Genomic DNA, 19,930 nt, shown 5'->3' on the forward strand with positions numbered 1-19,930 from the left:
TTTAATAAAAATCCAGAACTGCGGGCTGAGCTGGGAGGTGGGTTCTAGGGTCCACCACAAAAACTGGCATCAAGGGACCACTTTCACAATTATTTGATGCAGATATTGCTATATGCAATATGTGCCATATACACTTATTGGGGACCTGCTGAGGACAATCTTGAGATCCTTTGGTATTCTGGCTGGCCAGTCCGACCCAGTTTTTAGCACAGGCCAGCCATAGGCCAAATGACTGAATCTGAATAAGCTCCAGCTATGATGATGATCAGAGAGTAGATTATTTGGGTTCATACATTATCCAGTATGCTTTGACTTCGTGCCAAAAGACACCAGGTCAGCAGCCAGTGTCATCAGGGAAACCTTAAAGGGGTGGTTCACCTTTAAGTTAACTTTCAGTATGTTATAGAATGACTAATTCTAAACAACCTTTCAATTGGTCTTCATTATTTATTTTGTATAGGTTTTTAAATATTTGCCTTCTTCTTCTGATTCTTCCTTGCTTTCAAATAGGGGTCACTGCCCCAATCTAAATTGCAAATACTCTGTAAGGCTAGACATTTATTATTATTGCTACTTTTTATTACTCATCTTTCTATTCAGGGCCTCTCCTATTCATATTCCATTCTCATATTCAAAGCAATGCATGGTGAATAGGGTAATTTGAACCTTAGCAACCAGATTGCTGAAACGGCAAACTAAAAAGCTGCTGAATAAAAAATGAAATAACTCAAAAACCACAAATAATGAAAAATAAAAACCAATTGCAAATTGTCTCAGAATATCACTCTCTACATCATACTAAAATTTAATTTAAAGGTAAACAACCCCTTTAAGGGTTACGGTGAATGACTATTTTAATTATGGTTACAAACTGTCAATAATCATTGATTACGCATTTTTTTCAGATGTTAGCCCAGTATTTTATCATTAATTTTACAGAATGAAGCAAGCTGCACCCCCGTATCATGCCCAAGCTTCTGTTTTCACTGGGACGTGTTGCTGGGAAAAAGTATTTTTAGATTATTTGTGTAGAACACTTCTGTGCGTAATTTATTTCCTGATTTTTTTTATAAGGACTGTTCTACCACATTACAGATAAAGATAGTAAGCTATGGCAAATATGTGACTTCAAAAATACATTGTCTTCCCAAGACAAGCTGAGCAGGGCCTCATAAAGTTTCCACTACAGCTCCAATGGGAGTCAAAAGGTCAGTGCTTGCTCCAAGTTAAAAACAATGGGATGTGGAGGAAATCATTCTTTCAAATTCGCCCAGAAACTCTGTGTTTTCTTTGTATGGTTTGAATGAGGAAACTGAGAGATCTGCGGAAGCAAAAGTCCTATTCTTCATAAAACGACAAGGTCACATAAGACGCTTGATAATTCTGCCATTTTATATCAATCTTAGAAATGTGTACACAAATACTGTCTTACAAATGGCAATATTGTAGTATGCAAGGAATGGAACATCTGCACCCTATACTAATGAAGGAGATTCTCTCCTAGCAGGCGGGGGGGATACATTGTTCATGGTGGGCTAAAGCTGCAGGTCAGTAATCTGTAGAATAAAAAGTACATGAAAAGAAAATTGCAGGTTGAAAGAAGCAGAGTGAAAACTACTTGCCAAGTTTTCTAGAAACAATAAATTCTATATTGGTATCTTCTAACATTAGATTTTATAACAGAGGGAGACACACAGAATTTCAGTACCATCCTATACAATGCATTTCAGGAATAACATTTGTTTAATTTTAATCAACTTTCCAATATACGTCGTAGGACAAGAAACCCCCATAAGCTTTTAGGACCCAACACAAAAGCTTTTGGGACCCAACCCAAAAGTTCCCCATCCTGAATTACAGAATACATTCCCCCAGAGGTTAGCAGCTGCCATCTTCTCCCTTACCTGTAAAGGGATTATCAAAGAAGGGCTGGTAGCTTTTATGAAAGTCATGTCTGATTATGATAGAAATCTTTCGCCAAGTTTCCCAGCAAAAATGACGCCCATATACTCTAATGGTTGAAAAAAATTGTCGCACGTCAAAAATGTGTTGTGCATTAAAAAAAATGTTGTCGCCCATAGACCAATGCATTTCGGTGAATTTCTGCGAAACAGGTCAGATTCAGATTTTTGCGAAACAGGTCAGATTCACCGATCTCTAGTCATATCACATCCAGCAACCGGCTGCCCATCAGTGATCACTAAACAGAAGCATGTGCACTGGAATCAAGACCGATGTTTTTATTGCCAATGCAATATTTTTCTTCCAGATTTTCAGCATAATAGTAATTAGGTAAATTGCATGCAAATCCTAACTCATGTCTTTCTTACTGAATTTGTGTGTGTGCAAGGTGTCAAAGCCAGTGTGTGTTTCAGTAATGGTATTAGCCCATTAATTCACATATATGGACACATGCAGGACCAGCACTAGGGGTAGGCAGAAGAGGCACGTGCAAGTGCAAAGATTGGGGGGTACTAGGGACGTATGCAGCCTACCCCTAGTCCAGGCCCTTGTTACTACACCACCTGCAAGTCGGAACACCCAATCCCATCTGCAACTAGCATGTGTGCCCGGTTTTGTAAATTAGCCTTTCAACCTCACATCTATAGAATAGCGCTCTGCTGAAACAGACCATTGGGTAAAGTATATCCTGCACTGGGGTTAGTCGTACTCCTATCTCACAATACTTTAATAAAAAAAAAAATTTAGCCAGAAGCTGCTGCTTGATTTCACCTCTATATCCCTTTTGTTAAACAGCTGACCTACCCAAAGCAATACTACATACATACACTGGAACCTCCCAGCCGATATGTCACAGGGCTATTATGACAACAATGCATATGTAAGGCGACATTTTCATAGAACGCAGATTATAAAAGGAGAAACACACACACTAAACAACAAACACAATTACAATTAGGGTAGCAGTTTCTCAGAGGATAAGAAAACTCTTGACAGAAATACTCTGCATGCATTCTTAAGGGGGGAAAAATGATTGTTTCTGTCTTTATGTTTTGACTTTTGAAAAAAAAAATCTCTGTTGCAATATCCGGAAGAAGCCACTTAAGTGAAATGCTACTTTTCACGTTCAGTTTTCTTATTTTGACAGTGCACAAAAGAAGAACACCTTGTTAAAAACAGAAGGAATCATGTTGGTTGTGTAACTAGAAACTGCATTTTTTTGTGGGGGGGGGGTTGGTAAATCATGATAATGAAAAAGGAAATTTTAGAGCTCTAGCAGCTGCAGCACTACAATTCCTCGAATCCTTTAGCCATCTAAGTTGGAGAGGTAGGATAAAATTGCCTATACCTGCATTATACCTTTAAATAACTGTATAGTTTTTTTTATTCCAAAAGGTTAAACATCCACTTTCTCTCTTTAACACTCCTGTGATAATTGACTGGCTAGGAATTCTGGGGAGGGTATGTCACGCTCAGCCAGTTAAATCAGCAATTCCTCTAGGCTATAAATCTATCATAACATGGTTTTTTATTATCCAGTCTATGTTAAAGCACAGCATTTCCAGGTAAGGGAGCCATACCATTACCCAGTCTTTAGTACGTGTAATAAACCTGTTATGGAGGTTTACAATGATTCCGCCTCCAGTGTTGTCACTAAAAGGTAGAAAGCTTGAAAATCTTATATGAAAGGGCAGGAAAGAAATCAGGGTAACCGACCTACAGTCCTTCAGCTCAGAAACTCAGAAAAGCTACACAGCTTTCAGATGCTGGTGAGATTTAAGAGTTGAAGTTTAGCATAATCTCAATGTATTTTTTTGTCATTTATACTTTTAGCTATATTTTGTTATATTTTGCCCCTCTGACGCTAGGGGCATGGGGCAAATGTCCCATGCCTACCTGCAACGTAGTAGGATAGTTTGTATTTCAGAGCATAGTCACTGGTGATAATGGTTATTATATTCAATTTACTGCAATTGTTGTTTACAATGAGACTATATGCTATTAATCTTATGAAAACTGGTTACTCTGCACAGTAGGTATTATTTATATAAGCATGTATAAGTTATTAGCAAGTTCTTCCACAGTTCAAATTTACAACTGGTTAGTAAGGATAAAGATGCTACTTAGAGTGGCAAAACAATGCTACCCACTATAATGAATTCTTATTGATTGAGAATAAAAGGGCTGCAATTACCCCTGTAAACTTGTGAGTGAATATGAGTCCAAGTCAAAGCTGTCAACATATCTCCAGATTTATTTACTGGGTTCAGACAGACCAGGGAGTGTGGCTGGACCATAACTGCTTAAAGGGATCCTGTCATCGGAAAACAAGTTGTATTCAAAACGCATCAGTTAATAGTGCTACTCCAGCAGAATTCTGCACTGAAATCCATTTCTCGAAAGAGCAAACAGATTTTTTTATATTCAATTTTGAAATCTGACATGGGGCTAGACATTTTGTCAATTTCCCAGCGGCCCCCAGTCATGTGACTTGTGCCTGCACTTTAGGAGAGAAATGCTTTCTGGCAGGCTGCTGTTTTTCCTTCTCAATGTAACTGAACGTGTCTCAGTGGGACATGGGTTTTTACTATTGAGTGCTGTTCTTAGATCTACCAGGCAGCTGTTATCTTGTGTTAGGGAGCTGCTATCTGGTTACCTTCCCATTGTTCTTTTATTTGGCTGCTGGGGGGGGGAAAGGGAGGGGTGATATCACTCCAACTTGCAGTACAGCAGTAAAGAGTGATTGAAGTTTATCAGAGCACAAGTCACATGACTTGGGGCAGCTGGGAAATTGACAATATGTCAGATTTCAAAATTGAATATAAAAAAATCTGTTTGCCAGTAGCGTAACTAGAGGGGGCGGTTCCTGGTGCGTGACATGCAGCCGGGCCCCCGCCCCCCTACGTACGGCCCGCATTTTCAGTGGAGCACGGGCTGCCGGGGGGGCCCTTGCCCGCTCGCACCCCCGGTAGTTCCACCACTGCTGTTTGCTCTTTTGAGAAATGGATTTCAGTCCAGAATGCTGCTGGAGCAGCACTATTAACTGATTAATTTTTAAAAAAAAAAAAAAAATTCCCATGACAGTATCCCTTTACGTTCAGGTGGTAATGGTACAAACATCTGTGGCATATACTGGGCAAATTTCTGCTTTTTCCATTCTTGTAAATGGGATGTGATGCTTAGCAGATAGCAGCAAACATAACATGCAGTGTGCCACAGCCTAAATGCTGTGGCACAAAATCACTGTAGCAGAAATGATTTGGGTGAATGCGCACATCAGAATGCTAAATATTTAATGAAGTCCCCTTCAAGCACTGCTCATGAAGCAGGTGAACATAATGTATTATGCAGAGTAGCACTAAATATGTCTAGAGTCTATAAAAAGAGCAGTGGATGTATTTTGCTGTATTGTCTTATCTTTCTATCTATAGAGTTAATAATGTTTCTACAATCCAATGTCCCAGACATGTATATAGTTTATTTTGTCAAAATATACCACTTTTATATGAGGGTTATTTTATGTTAAGGAACAGATTCTACAACAAACAATGGATATTGTGAGATTTGACCATACATATGGTTAAACAGAGATATCTTAGTATGATCTGTCCCCAACCAATGGCTAATGAGCAGCTAATGAGCAACATGTTGCTCACCAACCTCTTGGACGTTGAGCCCAGTGGCCTCAAAGCTGGTGCTTATTTTTCGAATTCTGGCTTGGAGAAAATATGCAGAAAAAACAGGTGTACTGCCAAACAGAACCTCCTGAAGGCTGCCAGTCCACTTACAGGCTAACAAATAGCCAATAACAGCTCTTATTTGGCATCGCAGAAACAATTTTCATCTCTGTGCTGTCCCCAACACTTTTTACATTTGAATGTGGCTCACAGGTAAAAAAAGGAGGTAGGGGACCCCTAGTCTAAACTGTCTTCTGAGAATATAAGCATGCCCAGATAGTCCGTCAAATCACCCAATCAAATCCGATCATGTATAGCCAGTTTCAGTCAGGCAATAAAGCAGCATTTTCTCCACTACCCTCCATTTTGGCTTATTTACAAACACTGGGTAACATTTCCATAGGGAAATAACCAATTAGTAACCCTGCAATTAGATTTGACCAGTATACTGCAGGCAAAAAACTGAAAGCAAATATCTCATAGGTGTCTATGGGTTACTGCCCTAATGTCATTTTGCTTAGTGTTGGTAAATTAACCCCCCACTGACTTTAAAGGAAAACTATAACACCAAAATGAATATTTCGGCAACATAACCACCATTTTGTGATATTGTCTGTGCTGCCTCAGAGATCACCTGACCAGAAACTAACAACTCTAACAGGAAGAAGTGTGGGAGCAAAAGACAGAACTTTGTCTGTTAATTGGCTCATGTGACCTAACATGTATGGTTTTTTTGTGTGCACTGCGAATCCGAGGCTCCCAAGGGCGGCCCTTATTTTTTAAAATGCCAATTTTCTACAGTTTTCATTTAAGACCCCTGTCACACAAAGCACATTTCTGCTGGTGGGGACCATGCCAATTCAGCCAACTAGTGTGTGTGTAGTAGCTGACTTGAAAGTGCTCCATCTGCAACATTACACAAGGGGAATTTTGAACCAAAATCTACCTATTTGCAATAAATGGGTCAAAGTTTGCTCTGGTTAAGTAGTCCGTAACAATCAGTAAGATGCTTGCTTTTTAACTGTTGACTGATAAATACTACATACTGATTGGTTCCTATAGGCAATAAGACCTGTAGCAAGCTTTGTACCTTTTATTACAGAACACTGCAGGCCAATCAGATACGTTAGCCATCGGCTGCAGTGTGTGCAAGGTGCTAGAACAAAGGGCTCATTTACAACTGCACCTATAACAGTGGCTGTGCAAAAGTAGTCGCAACTTGTTGCTTGTCTTGACTACAATCATTAAAGTTACTTGTATTCAACAATGTTCCTACAAATTCCCTATAGTTGCGTTCAGCACCAATGTGGCCAACCCACCTTCTGCATAGAGGACAATTGCAGCTACAGTACTTACACAGGGAACCCTGGAGTTACTGGGGTATTTCCTGGGTTCCATGTGTGGGCTGCATCAATAGGTACAGCAGACTTGTGAATCATGTTTATCACACTGCACCAGCGGCAGAAATTCAGTGTGGGCCATTAGCCTTAGGCCGATGCCAAAGTGTGCGCTAAAGAGTGTGCCTGCACCTTAGCCAACACCGTGGTTCCAGGTTCAGGCTAATGCCTGTAGAGAGGCTAATTTTGGCATGTGCAGTGGTGTAACTATAGAGGAAGCCGTCCCCACGGGGGTGGGGGCGGAAAATAGGCTTTGTGGGCTGGGCCTGCATGTTTCAGCAGGCAGATTTCAGCCCATCTAGCATTTGCTTTAGACTATAAGTAAATCATTTCTTGGTAAACATACTCCTAGGTGTCCATTTGACCCTTGTCTATCAGCATTTAAGTGCTACAGACATTGTATTCTAAAAGGATAATATAAACCATAGTAATCAATCATATTCTATCAGTCTGCTTTCAAACAGCTGAGAAGTGTTTCCCCCTACTTGTTTCTATTATTATGGAAATAAATGGTTGGAAAAAGCTGAATATAATGCAAATATTCAACTAGTTACAACTTCAATAAACAAAAATGCTAAGGTGTTTCTATGAATGCAGTTTCAGCTTTGCACATTGTCTGTTCAGCCTTACACAGATGTGTGCATGTGATCTCTTCTTTAGATAGATTCCCTCTGCCTATACATAAAAAGTTTTACAACTGCCTTGACTCTGTGCAAGTGCATAAATCACCAAAATGTTTGTATCCCAACTCTTTAAACATTACTTGGTTCTGTATTTTCGCCTCTCTGCTCTCCTATATTAATCAAAATAATTTGTAGCTAGCAGATTCCCACCAAAGGTCAGGGGGATTTCTGATTTTCCAGGATATATGCTTTTTATGACTGGGGTGCAGAAAAAGGACTTTTGGTTTTGTTATTAAAGAACCAGTAACACCAAAAAATGAAAGTCTTTTAAAGTAATGAAAATATAATGTACTGTCCTGCTGCACTGGTAAAGCTGGTGTATTTGCTTCAGAAACTCTAAAATAGTTTATATATATAACAAGCTGCTGTTTAGCCATGGGGACATCATTCAAAGGTGAAAAATGAGAAAAGGCACAGGATACATAGCAGATAACATAATCTCTGTAGTTTACAATGGGATTCTTCAGAACTTATCTGTCCTTTACTGTGTATCCTGTGCTTGAATGGCTGCCCCCATGGCTACATAGCAGCTTGTTTATATAAACTATAATTGTGTTTCTGAATCAAACACACAAGTTGTACCAGTGCAGGGCAACAGTACATTATATTGACATTCCTTTAAAACACTTATTTTTTATGTTATTGTTCCTTTTATTTTTTTGCAGTATTTTATGAATGTAATAGCATTTTTCTCTAAAAATATATGCTGCTACCACAGCTGCATTGTAAACTCTTCTCAGCAGGGCCCCTTTTAACTCTTACGTCAGTTATCAATGGTATTTTGTATGTAATATGTTTAATATATATACCCATTGTACAATGCTGCTGAATACGTTTCATAAATATGTGCTAAAAATAATAATAATATATCTACTACCTTTAAAGGTGTCTAGGCAAAAGCAGCAGTTTAATTTGTCCTGCCAGCTGATGACATAAAACATTATAAATGTTTTAATTACATTTTTCACAGCTCATACTGCTTTTCAGGGTCCCATATATAACCGGACCAATAAAGTTGTACCCTTCTTCTTTCCATGATATGAAACTTATATCAAATGTTCATAATGTATGAATTGCTGAATGCTATTTCTTACAGGGTCTTTAATTGTTCCTTTAAGATTCACTGTAGAATAGCATACGCACACATAAGTAAATATCCTGTATATAAATGTTTACGCCTGCGATAGTGCTGAGCAAAATGAGTGATGTTGATATATTAGAACGCCTTGGAACTGTTGGTAGTAGGCAGAGTCCATTAGCCTTGCACATACATCCTAACAATGTAATATAAATGCAAAGGTCTAGTTACATATAGAGTCAGCAATCACTATACATCTTAAATGCTGCTATGGGTTACTGTACTTCAGCAAACGCTGTGCCTTTTATTTTATATGGGGATGAGACCGACTGGCCACACCTTACAAAACTGTATAGTTCCTTCTATATTTTCTGTAAATGCAGAGTTCTGTGTGTACATATAACTCTATATTAATCAATGAAAAGATGTTCATGCATTTCTACAACCATAACACCCCTACAATGAGCAGATTCAAATACAATTATATTTTGATGCCAACTACCCTTCCATGACCTTCCAAACATACTTGAATCATTCTTGGAAGTATTCAAACATGCAGAGTTGATATCCTTAGCTGCCTCCTTTCAAAGAACTGGAAGTTGTCTTTCATTAAGTTATAGTTAGTTAAGTTACAGTTATATATAAGTCACATGCAATATGCCGGTATTCCAAAGCCAAAGCAATATTTCATATACTCTTTGCAGCATTTACACCATTTTTCAACCCTCTTATAGGGTTTGTTTGCCTTTAGAGGAAAACTATACCCCAAAATGAATACTTAAGCAACATATAGTTTATATCATATTAAGTGCCATATTAAAGAATCTTACCAAACTATAATATATATTTAAGAAAATATTGCCAATTTACATCTCTTGCCCGTTTTATAATATTTTCTGTGCTGCCTCAGAGATCACCTGACCAGAAATACTACAACTCTAACTGTAACAGGAAGAAGTGTGGAAGCAAAAGACAGAACTCTGGCTCACATTACCTAACATGTATGGTTTGTTTGGTTTGTTTGTGTGCACTGTGAATTGTAGGATCCCAGGAGGAGGCCATTATTTCTTAAAATGGCAATATCTATTTATCATTACTCAATGTCACATATTACTAACAAAGTATATTATTATAAAAATGGGTTATTTAGATGAAGCTGGGTTTTACACATGAGTTGTTTTATGCAAGCTGCTAGACAGCAGCTTGTTTATATGAACTATAGTAGTGTTTCTGAAGCAAACAGACCGGTTTTACCACTGCAGGGCAACAGTACATTATATTTTCATTGCTTTAAAACACATACATTTTTTTGTGATTAATGTTCTTTTAAGTAGTTTGGTGATGCTAGTATTGTCACTTCCAGATATATCTGAATACACAGAGGCATTTAATTTTAAATGGACAGTAACATTTTAATTTAAACAGAAATATGTCACTAGTACACTATAAACAAAGATAGAGATTGAGATTGACAGTTATTTGGCCTAGGGTTCGGCAGGGGAGCACCTGCATCAGGAAAGCCTTTGGTTTATGGGGCTTTTTAAGAAAAGTGACATGTTTCTTTTAAAACATGGAAAGTGTCACTATTGCTTTAATAATATTTATCATACCAAGCACTAAGACATTCTGTTGCCGAACAGATCAAGGTCAGTAAGTGCACAATTCATAACATAATGTGAAAATACAACTTTTAACTTATTTCTATGGAATAGTTATAGGCATGAAATATTTCCACTCTGCAAGTAAAAGATTATTGACTTGAATTCAGATAAAACATATACAACTGAAATGGGACATTTAAAAATAGGAACAACTGGAAGTGGCACCAGTTTATACCTGTTTATTGAGCTAGTACAAACGTCCAGCTTGAATGTAGTGCAAGTGCCCAGGGAGTAGGGATTGCTGACACTAGGGCATGATCATACAAAAAAGAACACTCCAAGCCAGATCCTCCCCATCAAAGCTTTATATCTTTGCTACTACAAGGAGTTACAACCTAAGATACCCCCACAACTGTGTAGTAGCACACATTGTACCAGCATATGATGTGGCCTGCAGTAAATACAGTTTAGCTGGAACATTTACAAATCACTACATGTGCCATAGGCCTTATAGCCTTGTACAGGGGTCAGAATGTATTCAACATAAATGTGTGGGTTCAGGTTTGAAATTTCAGGTGCCATTCTCAGTTCTGCCATGTACATTCCAGTATTCCAGTATATTGCACATACACAGTCACCGTGTCACCGTGATGAGTGAAGTGATATTTACTTTTATACAAAGGATAGAGGTCCAGATGATATAGATTTGTGACACACATGAGGAATATAGAGCTCATTCTTAATTCTCTGGCCCAGATGCTGCATATGTTTGCAGAATTAACAAAAACTAAAGCCCAAGCTATTGCTGCAGCATGCACTAGTGACAATGGGCCATATATCATCCTGCAGGTACAACAACCCTATGGTAAAAGCAACTGGATAAGCCATCAGGATTAATGCACATTAAAAAAATATAGTAACACCAGGAGAGCGATGACATGGACATTCAAGGTGTGTATAAACATATATATATATATATATGGTGATTAAATAGAGGGTCACTGAAGCAACCCTGGTGGGACTAAGCTGCTGTAGAATCAGAAGGCCTAGTATGACAGCCTAGGCTAATCAGATAGCACCCCCATCCCATTTATTGTAGGATGATTTCCCCCTACATTTACGTATATCCTAGGCTAACCTAGTTTTATACTTTCAACACCAGTGTGACGGTTATGATAGCACCAAAATAGGCCTATGGTCATTAAAAAACTACCAGGGTCCATGGACAAACTGATGTATGTAACCAGCTTTACCATGTATAAGCAGCTACAGTTAGGCACATTCTTAGAATGAATGGCACATGTGCTAATTGTTTCTCAAAAAAAGTAGCAAAACATAGAATAATAGAATTGTCTGCAAGCAATGAAAATGGTCAAACTGGCACTTAGAGGGAACCAAAAAGCTTGCTGTGTCATAAACCATTATTTTGTGGTTGAAGCTATATTCCTTTACTAGCCATGCTGGCTTTACCTGGCAGGCCCAGCTTCTGACCATGACTGGACATACCTGCCCCTCTTGTCTGGATCCTAAAAGACCTAAGGCCATAAATGAAGCACAGGCTTCTGAGCGTAAAGGGTAAAAACTACTGACTGCTTCAAAGTAGATAGTTTGAAACTTTGTAATCTCCCCGAGTCATGCATAAAATTTAGAAACGTGCCCAAAAACTAAAAAGTAATTTTGCAAAGAAATGCAGCAGCTGCATTACACTCTGTATTGGTCTAATAAATAGGCACCCATATTTATCATTAACACAGCTAGGCTAGGAGAGCAATGTGACATGAACAAAAATGAACACAAATATGCAAAAGGAGGGCTCATTTGTGCAATGGAAACTGTGCCCTTTCATACTGCTGTTCATTCAAAGAAAAAACAAACAAATTCATAATAACATTTTTATATACAGCATTCATTTTCCCTTTAAAGACCACCAAATGTGGACAAGAATGTTGAAAAACTGCACTCATTCTTCTGAAATCCCAGTGAAGGACAGATACTTTGCTTTATCGTTGCTGAACGGTAATTTTCGGAGCACTATTCATAATCATTTAATATCTGTAGCGCACTTTCTATCCAGTATGAAAGACAGTCTGAAGCCAGTATATGTTGCCAATTCCCTGGTTTCCTATCCATCTAACAGGCTGACAGCTTTAAACAAGAAGCTGTTCTTTCCAACGTTAAATATTTCATTCAGCAATTAGCAGCCAGTGCCAAAAACTACCTATACAAACATTAATATTTGCCTGCTGACGTTTAACATTGACACAGATATCAGCCATATAAAAACTCTAACATGCCTTTGAGTCAGGGCGAGAAAGAGGTAGGCCCTGCTCTCTTGCAAAAACCCTCATACCTGTACGGTATGCCTAAATGTTCTTATTGGCAACCCTGTTCTTTATTAATGAAAACACCCCAATGGCAAACAATATCTAGCTGTTCAAGAGAAAGTGCAAGATAAATAACTGTAGCTACAAATGAGTAGAACAGAAGGTTACACACACACACACTATTTTTTTGGGGGGGTGGGGAAGGGGGGCTCTGTTAAATTGTGTCACTGTCATATCTTTTAGAAAGATGTAGGTAAACAGGGTACACGTGTGCAATCAGGTCTGAACTGAATTAAAATAGGCCTTGACATTTCAAGTACACAGGTCCAATCAGCCCAAACAGAGGCCCAAACAGTCCCCACCAGCCCACTATATACTGACTTTCTATGGCACCTTATAGCAGCCCCTCTGGCATTTGCCAGAATTCACAGATTGCCAGTCCGGGCCTGTATGTGATCATTCGGAGTAGGCTGGGGAAGAAACTTCCCTTGCACCAAGCAGTTTGCAAGAACTTCCCTGACAGCAGTCTGATGAAGTTCTGCTCAGGAAGTTGGCATGGAGAGTGCAAAGAAAAAGTGTTCCCCCAGCACAGGGAGCAATGCCCTGAATTATTTGAAGTTCTGTCTACCACTAATACTTAAGGTGCTAGTTAGTCACTGTAGATCATCAACAGTGGGAGTGTCACATGATTTAAAAACAAAACAATTAGAGGCAGCCATTGATTTATATATCTCTGTCATAAATATATTGATCAACAAAGGATAACTGTACACCCAATTGTCGGTCATCCAGCTGCCGCCGAACGACATCTCCAAGATTGGCGTAACTGAAAGTTGAATGGGCCCCGCAGCAAAATCATTTTAGGGGCTTTGAGATCAAGACATTTTACTGAAACTGCTTATCAGCCAATACCCCACTGTACCCCCCCCCCCAGCAGCCACAGGGTCTGCATTTTCAATAGTTCTGTCACTGACTCCAAGCTAAGAGAGAGGCACAACAACAGCTGGAGGAGCAGAGTGACTGCAAAATACAATGACTGGTACAGGAGTGTATGTGTATGTGATGTGAGTTATAATGGAATGCAATAGGCAAATAATCAGCCTTTTGGGGGAGAGGGATGGCCCTCGGTGCAGCCAGTACTGGTGTTTAAATGGCTGTGTTACCTTTACATTGGTGGATGTGCTGCTGTTTATCTCTGCCTCCATGTTCGAGCTGTTCTCCTGCCTCGTGCCCTTCCTACAGGAATTAGCCCTCACCTTATAAGTGGATGTGTGAGAGGATTTAATGAATAATCCAGACACGGAGTTGCCTTGCTGAGCCAGTGTGTTGGTCTGGTGCGGGGAGTTGGAATCGTCGGAGTCTTTGCCGCTTTGATACACCACCCTGCTGTCAGAGATGTGGATGCTCGGAGCACAGCCCATGCTTATGCCAATTCCCCAGACGCGGTGCTGCTGCTGCTGCTGGAGCTTCAGTCTCCTCCTAATGGGGACGAGTTGTGTCGTGCAGGCGGCGATTCCCTGTCACTCTCCGGCATGTCATGCTCGCATTCTGCCACCAGAAATATGGGAAGAGATCCTGGGGGAGAAACGGTGTTCCTTCAGAGGATGATGGGCTCCTTCTGCATTAGCTCCCAGATGACTGGGGCATCGGAATCGCTCCCCTCCTTACCGACTGCCTCGTGCGATCGACTCCGCGCACCATCAGCATGGCAACATCGACTGCTGGGAAAGGCTGCTGCTACTAATCGCATAGGAGGGCAGGGGATGCAGCGAGCTGTTTGGCTTCCCTTCCACGCCCTGTGCAGTCAGCGCTCAGCCTTCCCCGGCCACAAGTGGCAGATCGGGGGTTTCATGGGATCCTTCCAAATGCCGGAGATGGGGGGCTTGGCACGTGAATAGAGGAGGGCGCAATAAAGGCACAGATCTTGCACAGTGTCCCCCTCCGGAGCTACAAAGTGTTCGTAGGGACCCTGTGACTCCTCCTCATCACCATCATTATCATCCAGCAGCAGCAGCAGCGGAGGAGGAGGAGGAGGAGGAGGAAGAGGCTTATTTACATTCGCACACCCGCTCCTCTTGGCAACAGGAAGATTCCCCCTCCCCGAGCCCCAGAAGATCGCAGGGAAAAAGCTGCAGCTTTAACAGGGGGCACATAGCCGAGATGCCGACCCCATACGCGGGATTACACGGAAAACATGTGCCGCGCCGGATGGGAGCCGCTTGCCCGGGAACCGAGGGACACAGATGCCGGAGTCACACCGGGGCTCCCCTACCAATGAATATGGCGAGCTGGTGATTGAATGCAGTGATTGTATGCGCAGCCCGGCTCTCCTTTGCCTTCCAGCCCGCAGTGTTGCCGCAGCTCCGAGCCCAGGCTTCCCCTCTCCCAATGCACCTTTCCTCTCTTCCCACGTCTCTGCCCTCCCTCCCGCGCCAGATTTTTTTCACCCTTCTAATTCTTCAGCGCCGCTTTGACAGAGGCACATCCAATAAAGCGAGAGCAGAGCTTGACCTCCAGCCTTTACTGACGTCAATGCAAATTGGCTGCGGGCAGCGAATGAGAGGCGCCGAGAAGTGAAGTGGGCGGGTCCCAGCTGGGGAGGGAGATTTAAATCTCGGTACTGGGAGATCATTTCTGCTGCTGCCGCAGCCGCACGCATCACCGCTAACACCTATACCTGCTCCTTCATCTGGACTCGTGGATACTGGCAGAGCTGTCGAACTATGAAGTCTTGCCACACGTATGGAAGGAGGCTGGATAAATTATAGACAGAGCAACAACAGCGGCTGCTTTCAATGGCAGTTATAAGGAGACCCAGAAGGTATAGGGGGGTCCAGTGTTGGACTGAGAATTAAAATAGGCCCTGGCATTTCAGGTACACAGAGGCCCAATCAGCCCCCACTAGCCCACTAAATAGTGACTTTCTATGGCACCTTATAGCAACCCCCTCTGGCATTTGCCAGAACCCACAGTTTGCCAGTCCGGACCTGGGGGGTCCAGTGTTGGACTGGCCCACTGGGATACCAGGAAAACTCCCGATGGGCCCAGGTGTCAGTGGGCCTCTTGCTTCTCACTATTTGGCCTATTTCATGGTCATTCCCTATTTCTTTATGGGAACAATGAGTCTTAATAATAGAAGAATAGTATTTAGAGAAACAAGACTAGGAGAATAAAGAGGTTGAGCGAGGAGAGGAGGTATAATAGTTTGGAAAGTGGGCCTTCAGCAAAGATTTTCTGGTGGGCCCCTAGCATCCTACTCCGACACTGGGGGGGTATAAGGTATTGGAAGTGCCTATGGTGTACCAACCAATACATGTCACTTGTTTTATGAAAAATGTCTTATTTGCAGAGTTTCTGGGGACCCGAAAAGCAGTAGCCTTAGCTAGAGCCTCCTCCACCAGAGATGACCTGCACACAGCCCCCACTTGCCAGCTCCCCAGCTCAGAAGAGATAGGGGGGCTCAGAAGGTATAGGGGGTATTTAGAAGATATAAAGACCCATGGAGTACCAACCAATACATGTCATTTTATGAAAAAGGTCTTATTTGCAGAGTTTAAGGGTAGCCCGAAAAGCAGTAGCGTTAACCAGAGCCTCCTCCACCAGAGATGATCTACACACCGCCCCCACTTGTCCCCAGCGAAGAAGGTATAGGGGGGCCCAGAAGGTATAGGAAGTGCCCATGGGGTACCAATCAATACATATCATTTAATGTTTATGAAAATATTCTTTCAGAATGTAAGGGGCCCCAAAAACAATAGTATAATGTTTTATAGCTGAAGCCTCCTCCACCAAGGATGATCTGTGTACAGCCCCCTACTTGCCAACTCCCCCCCCCCATGCAAATTCACTTGGATGCAGCAAGAAATAAGGGGGCAAGGTGGAACCATACAGACCCAAAGGCCAGATCTAAGCTGCCTTTTTGTCCAAGCCCCCTAAATTCACAGGGTCTGCTTTAGGGTTTATTTTATGGAGTGGACTCCGCACATGTGGCAAATTGTGCCTTACTGGATATTTCTTCACTAAAGTGAGTTGGCATTATATGAGCAGGTGAGCATTAACGTTTTTGTTTTTTTTTTCCTTGCAAAATTGTTTCAATTCAGCAGAATATTCCACCAACCTCTGCCCTGGTACTTTGAGGCTGACAGCCCTCCCACCATATGGGCAATGGCACATGTGGCATTTAGTAGCTCTGTGATTGGGGGGCACAGCAATCAAATTTGCCCTCTTATACTTTCATGGCATTTGGAAATGCAGTGCTGTGTTTCTGAGCAACACCTGTCTCACACGTGAGTTCAGCCACCCGTATGGGCAATTGTCACAAAGTAAATGGGATCAGTCCAGTGCAATGACCATGTTCATCAGCAGATTTGTGACAGCCTTGTACATTGGCCCAAAAACAATTGAAATTTTGAACTAAAAATTTAGCAGCAGGTGCTAGTTCTGCTTTAAAGGAGTCAGAAGAAGAAAAAGGTGGATTGAAGTCTGTAGACAAGAGAAGTGACAACTTGTGGTGACCTATTTCAGTCAGACTCAGTTCAAGGAAAGAGTTCCACCCAATTTCTTGTTTCTTGGAAATAAACAATGAATATATTGTTGGAGTTTTTTGTTGTACTGTATCTGTGAGCCAGTTACTCTGAGCATGATAGGCTGAGGAGAATTGTATTTTTCCCCATAAACTTTAAAAGGCCTCTCCAAAACTTGGAGATATATTGTACTCCATGGTCAGAAAAAATGCAAAAACAACTTGCATGCAAACAAAATATTTATTTTGGGAATATTCAGGTAGTTTTCAGTAGAAAAGATAGAAGATTAAATTGAGAGGAATGAAATGCTTCATCACTGAAATATATTGATCTCTGAGTTTCAGATGCACCCAGGCTTAGGAATCGCAACAATTAATTCCAGGGGGATATCCGATTAGGAACAACCAGGAAGAGGCTCGAGAAGAAACAAAAAGAGTTAAATACAAGACAAATTCAGATATATCTTGAGACAAAGAAATCCAGCAATTATAGCTGTGCCAAGTGCAAACTCTTTCAGACATCTGGATGATTAGACAGTTTATAAGAATGAGCCAATTCTAAAGTTTAAGAACCAAAGATTTAAGAACAATCTTATTTAAAAGAATTGAGGACATGAGCAATGATGCATTCTAGGAAATAATGGGGAGGGGGGAAATCAGATAATTCAAAATAAAAGGATCTGGAAAAGCATTAGCTTTGATGTTCTTGGAACGAAGATGACAAATTTAAAAAACAAAACGTGTCCAACTACCCAGATGGGCATTAAGTCCTTTGGGCATAAAGAAACCTTGTAGTTCATATTCAGTGATTATATTCAGATTGTTTTAGGTTAAACAGACCTTTACAGAAGGGCTTGTGCAGGGCTTGGCACAGGGTCCAAGACAGTGAGTAAGTAGAATGTCAGGATAAACCAGACCCTGAGTAAGAACAAAGGACTTTAAGTTAACAAATATATGCTATACCTTTAGGAGTTCATATATTTTTAGCAAAAAGTATGGCAATGATTGTCCTTGTAAATGTGGTGAATTGAGGAAACCCATGATAACATTTCTATAATTGACAAACAAAAAAACGTGTTTTGAATAGCTATTGTACCCACCCAAGAACTTTTGACAGGATGAGTTTCAAACCCATCCTGGATAAAGACAAACTCCTAGCAGGACATTTTGAAAAGGTCAAAAAATTTGTATAATACCATTTCAACTGATGTCTTTGCCCCTCTAGTTAACAGCCTATTGGCTTGAGCATGGGGCCTGCCTGATGGTGTGTACAACAGAATTAGCCTTGATAACCAGAATATAAATTACCTCACAATGGAGTTCCTTCATCATGAAAATGTTACCACTAATTTGATTAATATACTAAGGTTTGGCTGCAGAGCATCGACTGTAAAAGAAGTAAAAGGTAAGGCAGCTGGGGGGAGACTGTTGACACAAATGATAAAGAAGTATAATTTAGGTCACATTTGGAAGGCGTTTAGGCTCAGTTATCCTGATTAGGGAAACTGAAACAACAAAGAAACTGCTTAAAAAATGGATTGGTTCTCTCTGTATGTCTATTGCTCTGTTGATGGTTCCCAGGAAAAACGTTTAGTTGAACTCCCAATAAATTATCATATGGCCCTCCAGAACTTGGAAAGAAATTGTGCTCTGTGTTCTGAGACATATGAAGGAATACCATGCAGGCACAAGATTATTTTGTCATCACATGGCTTGAAGCATTAATAAAGTCCAGAGAAATATCAGTCTATGGTCATTTAGGAATGAAAAGTAGTTGAGGTAAGCCACATGTCAAGGCATAAGGAGTTCTCGCTTGGCATAGACTGAGCAAACAGAGACACGGGTGGCCAACAAATATATCTGGCTTAGGCTAATGCCACATCAGGCTGATTTTCAGCTTGTTGAGAATCAGCCCCTATGTTGGCATCAGCCTTCTTCAACTGCACCCAGAACTACTGCATTGGCCTGGGTGCAGGCACACAAAGCAGATTTTGGTGTGGAAACCCGTGTGTATGAATTTCCAGGATGACAGAAATAAACATCTCCATTCCTTACGGAAAACTTTTGTTAATCAGGGATACCATCCACAAGTTATTGATGATCAAATCTGCAGAGCAACTCAAAAACCTAGAGACACACTTTTGGAAAACAAAGAAAAGACAAAAAACAACAGTACCTATTGTAGTTACCTACAATCCACAATTGAACATTAGTAGAAAAGTAGCCAGAGACCTGCAACCTGGGCCAGTGGGGCACCAGGAAAAAACCCAGTAGGCCCTGGCTCTTGTGGGCCCCGCCGGCCCAGGTCCGTACCCACATCTGGCTCTTAATGCATGCAGATACCAGACTAAAAGAAATATTCCAGAACTACCTCTCTTCTCTTATAGACAAGCACCTAATCCTGAGAAAATGATTGTCAGAAGTGCTCTTCTTTACAACTAAAGTAGATACATTTCCCTGCAACAGATGTGAAACCTGCAAATACATCCTGTTAAGTTGTTATACCAAATACACAAAAAGTCTGCACCATTCGGGACTATTATTCGTGTGCTTCATCCAATGTGGTATACATGATTACATGTACTAGGTGCTCTACAGGAGGCATATACATTGGCTAAACAGGACTAAAATTACGCACAAGGATGAACCATTACAGACATAAGATCAAGACCAAATCATGTGATAC

The 19,930-nt window shown here is 40.9% G+C and overlaps 1 protein-coding gene across 3 annotated transcripts in view; it reads right to left on the reverse strand.

The window, feature by feature from the left end:
- The window catches only part of LOC108712890 (high affinity cAMP-specific and IBMX-insensitive 3',5'-cyclic phosphodiesterase 8A), a 150,634-nt gene that overhangs the window by 96,168 nt on the left and 34,536 nt on the right, over positions 1 to 19,930 (reverse strand). Inside the window, exon 1 of one of the 3 annotated variants that reach the window (XM_018255391.2) lies at positions 13,979 to 15,355. The exons of 1 other annotated variant lie outside the window; for it this stretch is intronic. In XM_018255391.2, coding sequence (XP_018110880.1) covers positions 13,979 to 14,143 — 165 coding nt within the window. In that variant the 5' untranslated portion in view covers positions 14,144 to 15,355. Of the gene's footprint in view, positions 1 to 13,885; positions 15,356 to 19,930 lie in introns of those variants that run through there. One more of the 3 variants, XM_018255390.2, reaches the window with a different exon arrangement.

This window comes from Xenopus laevis, chromosome 3S, assembly GCF_017654675.1.
Source record: "Xenopus laevis strain J_2021 chromosome 3S, Xenopus_laevis_v10.1, whole genome shotgun sequence".
Taxonomy (NCBI): Eukaryota; Metazoa; Chordata; class Amphibia; order Anura; family Pipidae; genus Xenopus; species Xenopus laevis.